At 41.1% G+C, this 14366-nt stretch overlaps 1 protein-coding gene across 1 annotated transcript; it reads right to left on the reverse strand.

The window, feature by feature from the left end:
- Positions 1–484: 484 nt before the first annotated feature.
- LOC311261008 (melanopsin-A-like) lies at positions 485–11829 on the reverse strand (the record flags this gene model as incomplete). The annotated part of the gene is made up of 9 exons (XM_084359348.1): positions 485–2788; positions 2953–3105; positions 4545–4707; positions 4833–4940; positions 6228–6389; positions 6886–7057; positions 7364–7567; positions 7684–7817; positions 11663–11829. 9 exons carry the CDS (start codon positions 11827–11829, stop codon positions 2381–2383), a joined length of 1671 nt encoding a protein of 556 aa, XP_084215474.1. The 3' UTR covers positions 485–2380.
- Positions 11830–14366: the final 2537 nt, after the last annotated feature.

A 14366-nucleotide genomic window follows, 5' to 3' on the forward strand; every position in this document is an offset into this window, starting at 1 on the left:
AAAAAAAAAAGAGTTATCTATTTTAGTACACAATCATTTATTGTCAATTGTGGGACTCCGACTGTTACTGAATTGTTTGATGTGGAATAGCCATACCTTTACATTAACCATAGTTAAAGGACACGTTCACCCAAAAATGAAAAATCCAGTCATTACTCAACCCCGAGCCAATGGAAAGTTTTGTTCTCAACAAAACATTTCTGGAGCTTCAAAACTAATGGATAAGGACTTGTTTTAAAATGTAAAAAGTAAAAACTTTAAATGGCTCCATCCAGCTTGTCAAGTGTTATCCCAAGTCACCGGATGCCCCAAGGTCCCAAACTGATTTGAAAAGGTCAGCAGGAGCAGAAAAGCAGAGAAGAAGAATGCAACAAATGTTGGCATCGAAAAGGGCTAAAATGTCATCTAACATAATCTTTGCAGTCAGTAAAAATCAGTGTAATCATGTGTTCTTGTCTTTGATTGATGAAAATGTGCCCAAGGGTGAATTCACAATGTTTAATCAGCACATGAACCAACATGAAATAGTGCCACACTAACAGTTCCTCACCATTATTACTCCATATTGTTTGTAGTTAAAAAAAAAAAAAACAATAGATGCACAAGTATCAAATGTTAAAACACAAATGATACAGACATTACACCAAATTTGGATAAAGTCAGGATGCCACATGGGCCCTTTTGCAAAAGAGCTACCTTTGTACTGACCACTGTGCACTGCAAATTACTCTTACAGGAACAATTCGCCGTTTAGCAACAAGAAGAGTGTCCATTCATTGACTGGAGGGATTCTGTTATATGTCAGATTTTTTTGAAAAGTGCAATAAATTCACCATCTAAACAAAAAAAAAAAAAAAAAACACACCTCACAGTCTTTAGTAAACGTCTTTGGTCTATGTGCACACGCTCACTCAGATCACTGGCAACAACACCGTAGTATTCACAAGCAACAAAAATAGAACAATAAGTCTTTTTTTTTTATGTGAACAGGAATAGCTGAAGGGGACAAAGCACAGTGTCAACATACTGAGCAAGACGTAATAAAAGTTACCACAGAGGAAATGTAAAAAGTTCATTGTGTTCATTGAGACACACTTGACCATGTCTCCCTTTTTCATTATAGTACTGTCTGGGGAGGTCCACACTGCCTAAAGGAACTACTACCACAAGACAAGAAGATAATATACAGAATATACTTTCACATCCTCTCAACCTAAAGTTATTGCTTTGCTTTTGACCCGAAGAGTTGTTAGAGCAGTCTTTTTGTGAGATCAAGTCTTCAAATCTTGCTTCTTTTTACCATTTTGCAGGGAACGGTTCACCCAAAATGAAAATTCAGTCATTATCTACTCACATTTTGTAGTTCGCAAAACAGCGTTGCAGCATTCTTCTAAACAACTGAAGTAGATTTAATTAATATGTCTCCAGAAGCTGTGAGATCCCACATTGATTTGAAAAGACCTTACTTGCACCCTCGACATGTGGTTGAGCTGCACAGCACAAGGTGTGCGCTAACACGTTAAGCTTAGCAGCTACAGTACAGTTAAGATTTCGGCTCAGAAAAGAGCATAAATAATGTCTTTTAAAATCAATTTAGGATCTCTGGGCGTCGTACAAGCTGTATGTCACCATTTCCTGTTCCTTTGGGTTGTTTTATTTACGTTTTAAAACAAGTCCCCATCTATGGAGTATGAAATTTCACCCCACTTTCCATCAGCATGAGGGTGAGTAGATAATAACTGTATTTTTAATTTTGGGGTGAACTTTTCCTTCACCATTATTCTTTACTTGTTGTCATTTTGTTGTCATTTTTTTTACACATGTCAACTCTTAAAGAGAAAGCAGAAGAGCATTACCCCCAACTTATCTGATCTAATTTCAGTCCTCTCTTCGGTCTCCAGCAGAGAATCCATCCAGGTGTAAATGAGCTAAAACAGTTTGGCTCGCACCTTTACGTCACAGTTTCATGGACTTTAGCGTGAATAGCTAAACTAAGAATACAGTCTGTCAAGGTTGGGCCCACCGCTCATGAAAATATGTTGTTGCACTTGACATTTCTTTTTGTTAGGGATCTAATAAAAAATATGCTGCAGCTCATGCTCCCCCTCAGGCCATCTTTGTCCCCGCCAAAGTCTGACAAACACACTGCAAACTGCATACCAAAACCAGGTCATGTTGTTTCATTTGCCACACCAACTTTTCTTCTGCACTCCAGTTTTCTAAGCAACAGAGTGGCATGACTTTTAAATAAAGTTCTGTATCCAAAACCAGTCTGGGCCTGTGGAGAAGAGTGCGTTGTGCTCTGTGGTCCGACAGTACAATAAATAATATTCAGTGAGTACGGTACAGGTGGTGTTTATTGTCCAGCATGTCCAGCTGGTCAAGAGAGCAGCTCCACTGCCTCAAAGACTTCTGATGAGAAGTTCAGGCTGACAAAAACATTGTTCTCCATCGACTCGACGCTGTCCTCCAAGCAGACGCTGTCATGGCTGATGAGGCTGCTTTCAGACGTGGGACTGATGACGATTATGCGCGGCACACCCTGAGGCGACCTGGGATCGGCGGATGGGATTTTTCCAAAGTTCAGGGAATCGAAAGAGTCGCTCCTGTGGCCGCTCAGCTTGTTACTGAGCCCACCTTTCTTCTCCCGTGCGCCTGACATCTCATTGGTCAGACTCTGGCTGCGCTTCCTGGTAAGAACTAGCAAGGGGAGAGTGGCGATGGTGAGAGAGCTGGAGACCAGTTCATTCTCACAGGCGCACGGTGATTCATTCATGGTAGATGGATGCTGGCAACGCAAAAAGTAAGAAAAATAAAAAAAATAAAGACACAGAAACACAAAAAGGAACAAACTCACAAACGCATGAAAGCATGCAGGGAAATAAAAGTAGCGTGATCCAAAGACCTCCAAGCATACACGGAAAAGAAATTAAAAAGAAAACTAGCCTTCACCTTCACCTTCTCTGATGTGTGCGTCTTGGTATTCCTCCGCTCCAAGCGTTTCTTACGGGACATGCCTCTGTAAGACTGACTGTACGACGACATGCTCCTGAAGGAATCAGCTGACTTCCTGCCCAGAGGCTCCATCTCCACATCCTTGAATACCTGCAGGGCAGAACAGAGCTAACGTGAGCTGAACTGACCTCAACCAAAGAAATAATCCAGTATGAACTCACTTTACATTTTCATACATGCATTAAGTGATGTTATCACGAAGGTTGACATTTTCTTTTTATGTCTTACAATTGTGCTTTGACGGCAAGAGCTCAAATGACAGGAAAGGGGGTAGAGAGAGGGGAAACATAGAGATGGGCTGTTACTTCTGTGACGACCCCCTGCACAGAGGCACTATAATTGTGTCCCTGCCTGTCCGTCCTCGCTGTCCTGGTCGTTTTGTGTCGCAGGTGCTGAATGGAGGGTCGTCAGCTTATGAGCTACACCTGGGCCCCGTATGCTCAACCAATAAATACTGCAATAGTTCTGCACCCTGTCAGCCTTCTGCTAGCTCTATCTTTTGTTACATTGGTTGATTTATGTTGTTTTTCTTCCTCTTTTCTTCGACTTTACCAACATAAATGGAGGTAAAAGTTTGAGCTGAAGTTCAGGAGCAGGACCACAGCTCGATCACTCCCCTTCCTGCGATCTGCCGACACAAACCCCCCTCCTTGCTTCATGTCTGCCTTTCTCTTTTCCTGTGCCCCATCCTCCCCTTCTTCTGTCTTTCTCTCTCTTTCTTATCGGGGGTCTGCCAGCCCGGGAGCTGCCGTTGATCCCTAAAGAAGTCTTCCCCACACCGCAGCTGCTCAACACTTCTTCAACATCGTACTCATATTCCACCTCAACAAACCATAACGTACATCTCACTGATGGTGTTGTCCTTGCCTGTGAAACACAGAATACATCACGTTTTACTCTATGTCGTGTTTGTGCTGTCACAAAGACTTTGTAGTTGCCACTTTTTTCACTTCCACTCAGTTGATTTCATGCTTGATAAAAGTCTTTGCGAGCATGAGGAGGGAGCCGACTGCTGCTGTCTCTTTTAAAGTGCCCTGATCTGATGTAGCAGCTGTAGTTGCTTGTGTTCAAATTCACAGGCTCTCCAGACAAACATCTGTTTGATGCGGGCGTGCATGTTTTCCTGAGCAAATGCACCGGGACGCACTTAGATTGGAAGTCTGGAATACCGACTCGGAAATAACGCCTTCTGAATTGCACTGGCATGCAGCTTTTGAGCCGGGCTGTGACAGCCGATTCTCCCTTTGCAATATACTAGGCCCGAACCAAAGCACATATATTGAACACAGGGATTTTCATTTGAAATGATCAGTTGTAAGTAATGTACAGTAAGTGCATAATGTTGGATCATTTCACTTTAAAGTCAACCATCTGTGCTAAATGCAAAAGTTGAAGAAAAAAAACAAATCAAAGATAAATACATGGGAAATAAATATTACAAACATCTGAATAAAGATCATTTATAAAGATTTATGTAAAGAGACTTTAAAGAGTCTTGCAGAGTAAGAAAATACAGTTTAAAAAATTACCATGTCACTGGAAGCTGTAATAAAGTGAGTCCTCGATGCCGTGGACTGCCTGCTAATGATGGAGTCCCTGAAAGACGACTCACTAATGGAGGAGGAGATGCATTCCTTTCGAGGAGCGGGAGACAGGAAGCGAAGGCAGGGGATGTTCTCTGCCAGAGTCATCCTAATGAAGTACACAACCACAGACAAACAGGGACAGACCTGATTTTTTAATTATTTAAACTCGGATGTGATGAACGATGACTCCCAGGACTACACGATGGAATGACACTGATTTGAATAATTTACCTGTATTTGTTGTGGATGATGGCGTAGATGAAAGGGTTGTAGATGGTGGAGGCTTTTGCTATGATTGCAGGGACGGCCTTGGAGTATGGCGACAGGATGTTGGCGTGCCTGAATGAGACAGAGTAATGCAAATCAAAACTTTTGTCATGTTCGTCTTTTCGCGTGACAACACCTCGTCCCCCTTCACGACTCAAAGTTCCATTTATATTTCTCTATATTTTGTAACATAACGCGGGGGCATATTGGGTCAGGGATAAGCCAAAATGTGCCAGCTGTCACAGATGGGTGGTTAAGTCCATCTGATCGTGTGGGTGTGTGCAAAGCTACCTTTTCCCCTGTGAACAAGCGGGGAAAAGATGTGATTTCAAAGTTACGTAACTACACCCCGTCCTACAGTATCTCACAGGAGAGACATGTGGTTTGGTAAATGTTGTGGTACGCAGAGGACATCTGAGCAACTTCACCGTCTGTTGTATGTCACTTATCCAGCGATCTGTGGCCTCTAACGTTATATAAGACACATTAAGCCCCATTTTGGGGAGATTTTTATCCACATTGCCTGCACAGCCGTCAACAATAAGCCTATGGTATTTTTGAATTAGATTTTGTGTTATTGCAGAAAATAAGCTCTGTTTACATAAACATTATGTTCAGCAAGGTAATCTTCTCAAATGTATATTGTGGTCTTCAACGTCACCAACACTCAGCTTCTTACTACACTGTACTATACACACTTAAACTGATAAATCCATAAACTTAAGTTATATCAGATCTTTCTCCAAAGCACTGTGTCAGCGCTGGAGAAAGGTCTGGCCGCACCAATTTTCATTTAAACCAATCACTATCGTCTTGGACGGTGCCCCTGCAAAATAGCATCAGTGGAAACTTGGTTAGCATACTATATGAGGAGGCGAGCCCTGGCATTAAAATGACTAAATCGCAGCCAAAGAAAAGGCAACAGCTGTTAGCTTGTTTACGTTTGTGCCGTAAGCTAACAGGATAAGAGTTGTTGACATTTGTAGGGTGTAGGTTGCTGTAGCTTGGTGTGTGCTTTGGAGATTTTGAAAAGCAGCACACACAGATAGCAGATGGAAGTGGGGAAAAGGAGCCCAATGACAGGCTTTGTACAAACAGTCTACATGTGGTTAGACTAGAGTGAGAATAGCTGGCAACTAAAAGCCACCTATAGAGACTGACAAGTGAGCTGATGTGTCTCTGTGTTCGTTGTAATGTAAAATGTCCTCAACAACATTGTCCATACCATGACTTCTATAACAATGGGTCCCAACATAGCATGGATGCTATTATAGATAGAACATCTACAAGATAAAAAATGCTATCTAAAAATATATCATCAGTATTAGAGCATCTATTTATCTAGGAAATCAGTCTTACCCGGCCCAGGAAATCAGTGTGACACAGGCGTACGGTGACCAGGAGAGGACATAAACCACAATGACAACAAAGGCGATCTTTGCCAACTTCCACTCGCTCCTGATGGACTTCTGCTGGATCAGGGTGGACTTCCTCACCTGAGTCCCCAGACGTTCCACTTCCCTGCAGGTGGAGCAGGACGGAGGGGGCAGTTAAAGAGAGAGCTAGACTCCAAAACTAATTTGAGGTTGTTCATGTGATACTGGAGCGTTGAGCTACTGATTTTGACAGTGGTGACAGTCGCTGAAGTCTGTAGTTTGTGTCATTAGAACAATCACTTTTGTCTAAAAAAGCACTGCCCTACGGCAGACAGACGCAGATGTGTCTCTTTCCTGAGATGCAGCTTGTTCCTGCATCCAAACATACATAAAGTTGCTAACCTGTTTGATCTTTTGAGGTAAAAACACATACTATATAGAGAGAGTCTTTTTTCAGATCGTTGAGAAAGTTTTGGTGTTGAGAACACCAAAAAAAAAAAGAAAAAGCAAATCATACACAATTTATATCTGGCTTTTCTTTGACAAGGGCATTTTTGAATTCTTGAAGTGTTATCCAAACTCATATATATTTCATGTATCTCCACCGACACAAGCACAAAGTCACTGACAAGTTGAAGTACCTGCTAGTCTTCCGAATAGCGAGAAACATGAACAGATAGCAGTAAAAGATGATTCCCAGTGGGATGAAGAAGACAAAGCAGCACAGCATCATCGTGTAACTCCTATTGGCCAGTGTGTACGTGACATAATCCCATGTACAAGATGTCATCAGGCCTTCGGGGATATAGGAGCCTAAAAGGAGAAAAGATCAAACGACATACAGTCTTTTAGCCCACAGGAAGTAGATGGCTCTGCATGCTGTCCGACATGAGACTTTGTGGTTGTTTTGATGTAATATCTGTGGAACAGAAGATTAAGATCAAAGGTGAACTTTTGGACAGGGTGAATAGAGATAAGTTAGATTAATCCCTGCATCAGTTTTTCTATAGTTGGGAGCCAAGTACAGGTCATGTGAATGTTTGTGTTTGACTCTGTCCAGTATTTATTAGCTGCACTTCTGTGGCATGTGAAAGACGATAAATAAGAAAGGAAACTCACTCCAGCCAACTAGAGGAGCAAGACTCCAAGCCAAAGAGTAGAGCCAGACCATGAGGATGGCCAGAGTGGTCCTTCTTTTGGAGCTCCTGTGTATGGCCTGCAGAGGTTTGGTGATTACAACATAGCGGTCGATAGAGATGGCCAGGAGGTTTATCATGGAGGTGATGCCAAACAAGGCGCCGCAGAACGCGTACATCTTACATCCTACGGGGGGAAAACGCATACAAACATGTAACTGAACAGCAACATGATGTTTTTGATTTAAGGGTGTAGGCTCTGTTTTTGAGTGTACTGTATTAGAAAGCAAAGGAGATAATTACCCATCTCTCCAAACACCCATTCCTTGTAGAGGCAGTTGATGAAGAAGATAGGCGACTGTGTGAAAGCCATGAGGAAGTCACTAACAGCCAAGTTCACAATGAAGTAGTTTGGGAGGTTACGAAGCTTCTTGTTACTGCGAAGACACACAAGGAAAGGGAGGGAAGTGTTATGGTCAGTGTGAACATTTCTCTCTTAAAATGACACTTTAGTTAACCTTTAAAAATGAAATTTTTATCAGTGACTGGTAAGTGATGATTCTGTGGATAATGTGACATTTGGATTGGCATGTTTTATACTGTGTAATGATTGTTGATCTGAGCTACTGTCTGACTACAGTTGAACAGCCGATAAATAAATACATTCTGTCACAAAAGACTTTCAATTTAATAAGCAAGTTCCTTTTGTTGTAGAGATTTTGATTATAGTCCTACCAAAACGAATAAGCCATCAGTTAACTCTCTACGTTAAAACTCTTTCAAACATGTTTTCTTGCATATGAGCCTAATGAGGTAAAATGTAGGACTAATAAGATGCAAGCAGCACTGACACTCTAACAAGAAGGGATTTTATAAGTTTTATAATTCAACAAATACACAACATGATCGTGATCAGTAATGTGATCATATGAGTTCCTTTCAACTTGTACGTCGCGTCTTGTTTGAATGTCTCAATATACACATTGTATTAAATTGTCAGCATTAATCAGAGACGAGCTCTTTTCTGCACTGGTCAACTCTGTATGAACCTTCGTTCATACCAGCTTGATTAAGCAGCGTATTGACCTGCTGTCTGCCTCCACGGCTCTTTATTGATTCGACTGTGTTTCTGTGTCTCCTGAATTAAAAGTGTCTGCTCCCTGATTTAAGACCACACAATCAGTGTTCGGTGAATATGTGTGTGTCTGTTTTTGAACATTATTGTGTGTTTGTCTTGTTATATCACTGCTGGTCTGCTGTATCAATACTGTATGTGTGAGAGACCGAGTGTCTGTACGTGTGTGTGCAGATTACAACATCAATCACTTAATTCCTAGAAAATCATCATTATCAGGTGTCATCTCACTTGAAAAACAATTATCTTCCCCACGCTTTCACTCACTCTGCGTGTGTGCGTGTTGTTGTCTGTGTGTGTGTTTGAGTGTGACTGAATGTTCTTGGAACCCATAACGTCATGTACATTTCTGATTCAGTAAACAGAATTATCAGCACAACACAATGGAGAGCCCATCTAATCTATGTACGGTGATGGGCAGATGGAATATTAAAGCCCTTGACAATCCCCAGAACACTCACAAACACTCACATACACACACTTTCTGTCTCTGACCCAGTTTTTGTGACACAGTAAACCTCAGTAGGACAATAAGAGGTCAATGCTAGTCCAAATTACACAACACATAAAGTACATATGCCCACCTTGACTCGTCAAAGAAAGTCAAGCCCCTCACCTTGAAGAATGAGGCACATTTTAAAAAAGATTAAATTTTGATTTTACTCGTTGCATGTGACCCTAAATGGATGCTACTTTTGTGAAATGCACAATACCTTTATTGAGCTTTTAGTCATAAATGTTTGTCTCAGTTGTTTTTGATTATAAATAATTACAATTTGTATCCTACAGATAGCCGTTGTTTTGGCTATTGCGTCAGAGTAACAGTAAGTGTTACCACACTGTTTGTCGTGAGCCCAAACCATAGAGTACTAAAGTGGTAAAAGTATTATTTATTAGTAAAACCAAACAGCCCAGTTGCCAGAATATAATGTTGGCCAGTTTATGTTTCTGCAAACCACAAATACGGTGCCTAAAAAAGTATTCATCCCCTATTGCTTTTATAAATGGAATCTACGAAAAGATATAAAAAATAAAACATTTACAAAAAAAACTCTTTAATATTACAGTGAAAACAGATTTCTACAAAATTATGTCAATTAATTAAAATTATATAATGTAGAAAAAGTATTCACGCCCTTTAAAATGACTGACCTAATTCAACAGAGGTTCAACCAATTGGTGCTAGTAGTCTCACAATTAGTGAAATGGAAATCACCTGAGTGCAGTGAATGTGTCTCAACTGATTGTAGTATAAAGACACCTGTGTCTGGAAGGTCTAGTTGGTTAATCAGTATTACTGGCTACAATTACACAATGATGACAAAAGAACACTCAGAGCAACTTCATGAAAGGTTAATGAAAAGTATAGGTCAGGGGATGGATACAAAAACTTTTCCAAGAAAGAAGGAATATGGCACGTGTAAATCTGCCTAAAGCAGGCCGTGCCCACAAACTAAGTGACCGTACAAGAAGGGGTCTACTGAGGGAGGCCATCAAGACACCTACGTTACCCTATGACTAAGCTGAAGGAGTTAAAAGCTTTATGAGAAAACATCCGAGGGGTTGAATACTTTTTATAGGCACTGTACATTCAAATTTGTCCATGTCATATTCATCATATCAACATTCCTTTAACATGTTTCATAGCATCGTAACATTACATGCATATGAGCTGACTTTCATGTCCTGAGGTGGAGGGGGTGGCAGTGGCGTGACAGGTATGAGACTACTATTAGATATGGGTTGATATGTGATAAGATATGTGATAAGTGTGATACCACAGGACATTTTTAACCAGACGTCAGGCCATTTTCCAGCCAAATTTGTGGTGATAAAAGCAAAAACATGATCTTTTCAAGTGTTTTTCGACGGATGGTTTTCCAGGATGCAGCAGTGCACGCTTCAGCAATCTCTGTGACACTCTCAGCTCGGACTGCAAGATGTTTTTGAATAATTTTATAATAATAATTATAATAATAATCATTAGTGTGCATGGGAGGTGGTTTTCTGCCTTGTAAGACTTGTAAGTTTTCTGCTGGAAAACCTTTTGGAAAGGTAGGTCTTTTGGTGATATAGGATAAAAAAAAAAAACATTTGTAAATTTGGTTTAGGCAATAAAACTACTTGGTGAGGTAGGTAAGCTTTAGAAAAAAAATAACGTTCTGGATTAAGATAATAAGTCAACGTTCACGTGTGGTTTCACATGGGACAGGAGCAGCAAAAATCACCAAAAATAAAATCCTCTCTGTTTGACGTTGCAAGTGACGACAGAACAAATGCGAGCCGACGAGAACACGCATCATGCACACTCCGTGACACGCAGGATGTAAGGCACCGCCCCAGGGTGACATACAAGTTTTTAGGGAGTCCAAAACCTAACCAGAATGTAAGCACACTGTTGCATCTGTGGTTTGCAGAAACGTACATTGTGAATATTTAAATTCTGGTGACTGCAATGATTTATACCAGGCGTACTAATAGGACAGATTTTTAAGATCGCATAATATGTTCATTTGGGCAAAAGCATCAACAGAGTACCTATGCTCTGGCCTCAGTTGTGATCTTATATCACTCATCACCTTACGTCTGCAATAAAGAAGTATTCTGCACCAAACAGTCTGGGAAAGGTCCATAATATTAAAAATGGAACAGAATCTATACAGTACCTCAGGTCATTTCAAGGACACAGGACAGATTTGTCCAGTGATGGACTTTACAATCTACGTTATTGCCACAAAACTCAAATCATCTTTCAGCCGGGAACTTAGATGCAAAGATTAGTCTACTGGTAGAGACCCCCTTTAATCCTCTGGAGAGTAAAAGACATGGCAGAAAAAAATAAAATAAAAAAAGACTCACTCCGCAGTAAATTAAAGGCAGCAAAAACAGGCTTTATACATTTCTAACACTCAAAGCCTGCAGCTCACCTAGGCTGCAGATATTGTAGCATGGCAGTCTATCTCTCTCTCTCTCTCTCTCTGAGATCATAACACCTCTAAGTCATTATAACATCTCCTCAAGGCTTTGATTAAAAGAGACACCCATAATAAAGATGGAAAAGACAGCCTGATGAAATAAAGGACTTGACACACACACAATGACTCAAAGTAAAAATCTGGGGGAAAGAAAACACTCATACAAACCCACCTGTAGAAGGCGAACATAACCAGTGCGTTTCCAGTGATGCCCAGTGTCCCGATGACGAAGATGAACAGGGCGACAATGTAGTGAGCATGGTCAGGCACATCCACTTTGCTGAAGAAGCTGCTCTGGGTGTGTGCTTTCTCCGGCTCCATGCTCTCAGTGGACCACATGGTTCAACACCTCATCAGGACTGCAAACCTGGACTGATGCAGTGGGTTCACCGGTTTGTAATCCACTCTGTTTTGCCGGTGTCGGGCCTTCATGGTCGTATCATTTACAGAAGGGATGCAAGTGAGACGTACAGGATGTTCTTTAGATGGTAATCAATCAAGGTTCACTTTAGTGATTGTCTTTAAGGGTAATCCTTCCCATCATGGACCAGGTCCTCCCCACTAATCCAACCAAGTCCAAATGTCTACTTCTGGAGAAAAAGCTGCAAGAACGAAAATGGTGATCCATAAAAATGTTACCAAGTTTTTAATGTTACATTATTCAGAAGATATCTGCAATAAAATGTTGTTTTTTTAAAACACTTTTAACAATTCTGTTCCTCTTTTGCTTCTCTGTCCAGCAGTGTTGAAGCCAGAAGACGTCCACAGCCGTTCACATACTGGTTATCTCCAGATGTTCTTTGGAAGCAACATCCTTTCTGTAATTCCTCTCTGGTCTGCAGTTCAAAAACTTCAGTCGTCCTCCTTTGGTCTCCAAATATTTCTTGTTTGATACTGTCAAGTTGTGGATATTCTCCAGTATATTAAATCCAACACTCGTTGCACAGTGTCACTGTCCGTCCACTCAGTGTTAGCCCGCAGCCTCTTCACCCGTCACACCAGCTGTGCACGAAGCTCTGAATCAGTGGCCTGTCTCAGATTATCTTGCCAACTAGAGACTCCAGACCTCTCATCTCTCTCTCTCTCCATGTGTCCCTCCCTCACTGCCCCATGTTGCTCTGTGCTGCTCTCTCAACCCTGCCCCCCTTGTCATTCCCTCTCTCTCCCTTCAAACACTCTGCCTTCCTCGCCTCTCCATCTCTCCCACCCCTGCCCTTCATGTAATATGGCCCAGCCCTGAGCTTTAACTACTAGATTCTTACATAACGGACATGATGTTCACTAACACTCCCAGTATTAAAAGCCTTTTTAGCTCAAACATGCATCAGACTTAGTAGACTACGGCGTGCACACAATGATGCATAGGTCACCTTTCATGTCTATTGATTCCTGCCAGTCTTGCATCTCATTACTGCAGACATTTCCTGTGAAACGTCTTGCAGGCATGCAAGCACTCATGCATGTTGCACAAAGACAACACGCACAGACGATTTAAGATCACTCGTGGAGCCAAGGAAACTAATTGGTCTTCCCATTCCCAACTTATACAGCTGATTAAACAGAGCTCTGACTCACACGGCGCACATCATGATCCAGAATAAGACACTCCAGCGTTTCATATAGCTTCCCTTCAGCTGTAGATAGCGGTTAGAGCCACAAAAACAAAAATGTTTGTTCCCTTTGGTTCAAAAAACTAAAAGAGTTAAAGGTGCAATATGTAATTCATGCTCAAAACAAGCCACTTATTATCAGAACGTAAAGAAATAGCATTTTTGACAGAATGATCTCTATGTATCACGTTGCAGAGGTTTCTACACTGACCTCACAACACGCCCCCAGTCAATGGGCTGCCAGTCCGAACCGCTAACTGCACTGCTAAGTGAGCCAAGTGTGCTAACTCCTGTAGATACATCTGCAACACAATACATAGACATAATGTCAAAAATGCTATTTCTTGACATTCTCTTGACGTTAGTTGATATTTGAATGTTATCCACTAAAATTCTTACATATTGCACCTTTAAATCAAGATCATTTAGTTTGTTCACTCAATACTTTGTATTGTTTTGTAGTAATACTGGAACATAATGACCATAATCTGTACATATAGACATTGTAGACATTACTTGGTTATGATGCACATATACTTTGATTAATAGTGGTCATAAATGAATCAGGATCTGTGTTCGGAGAGCAAATAGGGACAAAATAAAGCCCTGCCGTTTTTTTGAATGATTCGCTCATGACTTTTGGCAGGACGCGGGTCAGGGGTGAGCCACATGTGCTGGTGATTGCTTTTTATGGTGCTGGACATGTTTATGAAAGGAGATGAAGGGAAAAGAGGGAGGTGAAGAATGCAGGGCTTAGACAGAGATGTCAACTAAGCCCCTACAGCAAGGGATAGCCTTAATCTGCACACTGTGCATGCATGTGGATCACTGTTTGATCTGCCTGGAATAAGAATTTATATGATGATCTACAAGTGTGTGTGTGCATGCGTGTGTGTGTGTTTATGTAATTTTGCACAATATCACATAGCACAAATGGGCAGATGTTTTCAGGGATTACTGTTGTAAGGTCTTTCCGGCCTTGAGGATCTAATCACGGCCGTTGTGTTTTTGTTCACATGTCAGCACAGCAGGGGAATATCAAACTTGGCATCTATTGCTACAATGGCTTTGTGTATAATTCCCATTTTTTGATCCTGAGATTATACTGTTTATTGTGAAATGCTGAAAGCTTATAAAGGAATCTTCTTCTACTAAAGCAGAAAAAAAATGTGCATTTTAACAAGACTGGTGGGATTTTAATGACAGAAATTAGGTCAAATCAGATGTTGATTTGCTTCAAACTGACTGTGACTACAGGGCTACTTG

The sequence above is a fragment of the Pagrus pagrus genome (assembly GCF_965226575.1).
Source record: "Pagrus pagrus genome assembly, chromosome: 8".
Taxonomy (NCBI): Eukaryota; Metazoa; Chordata; class Actinopteri; order Spariformes; family Sparidae; genus Pagrus; species Pagrus pagrus.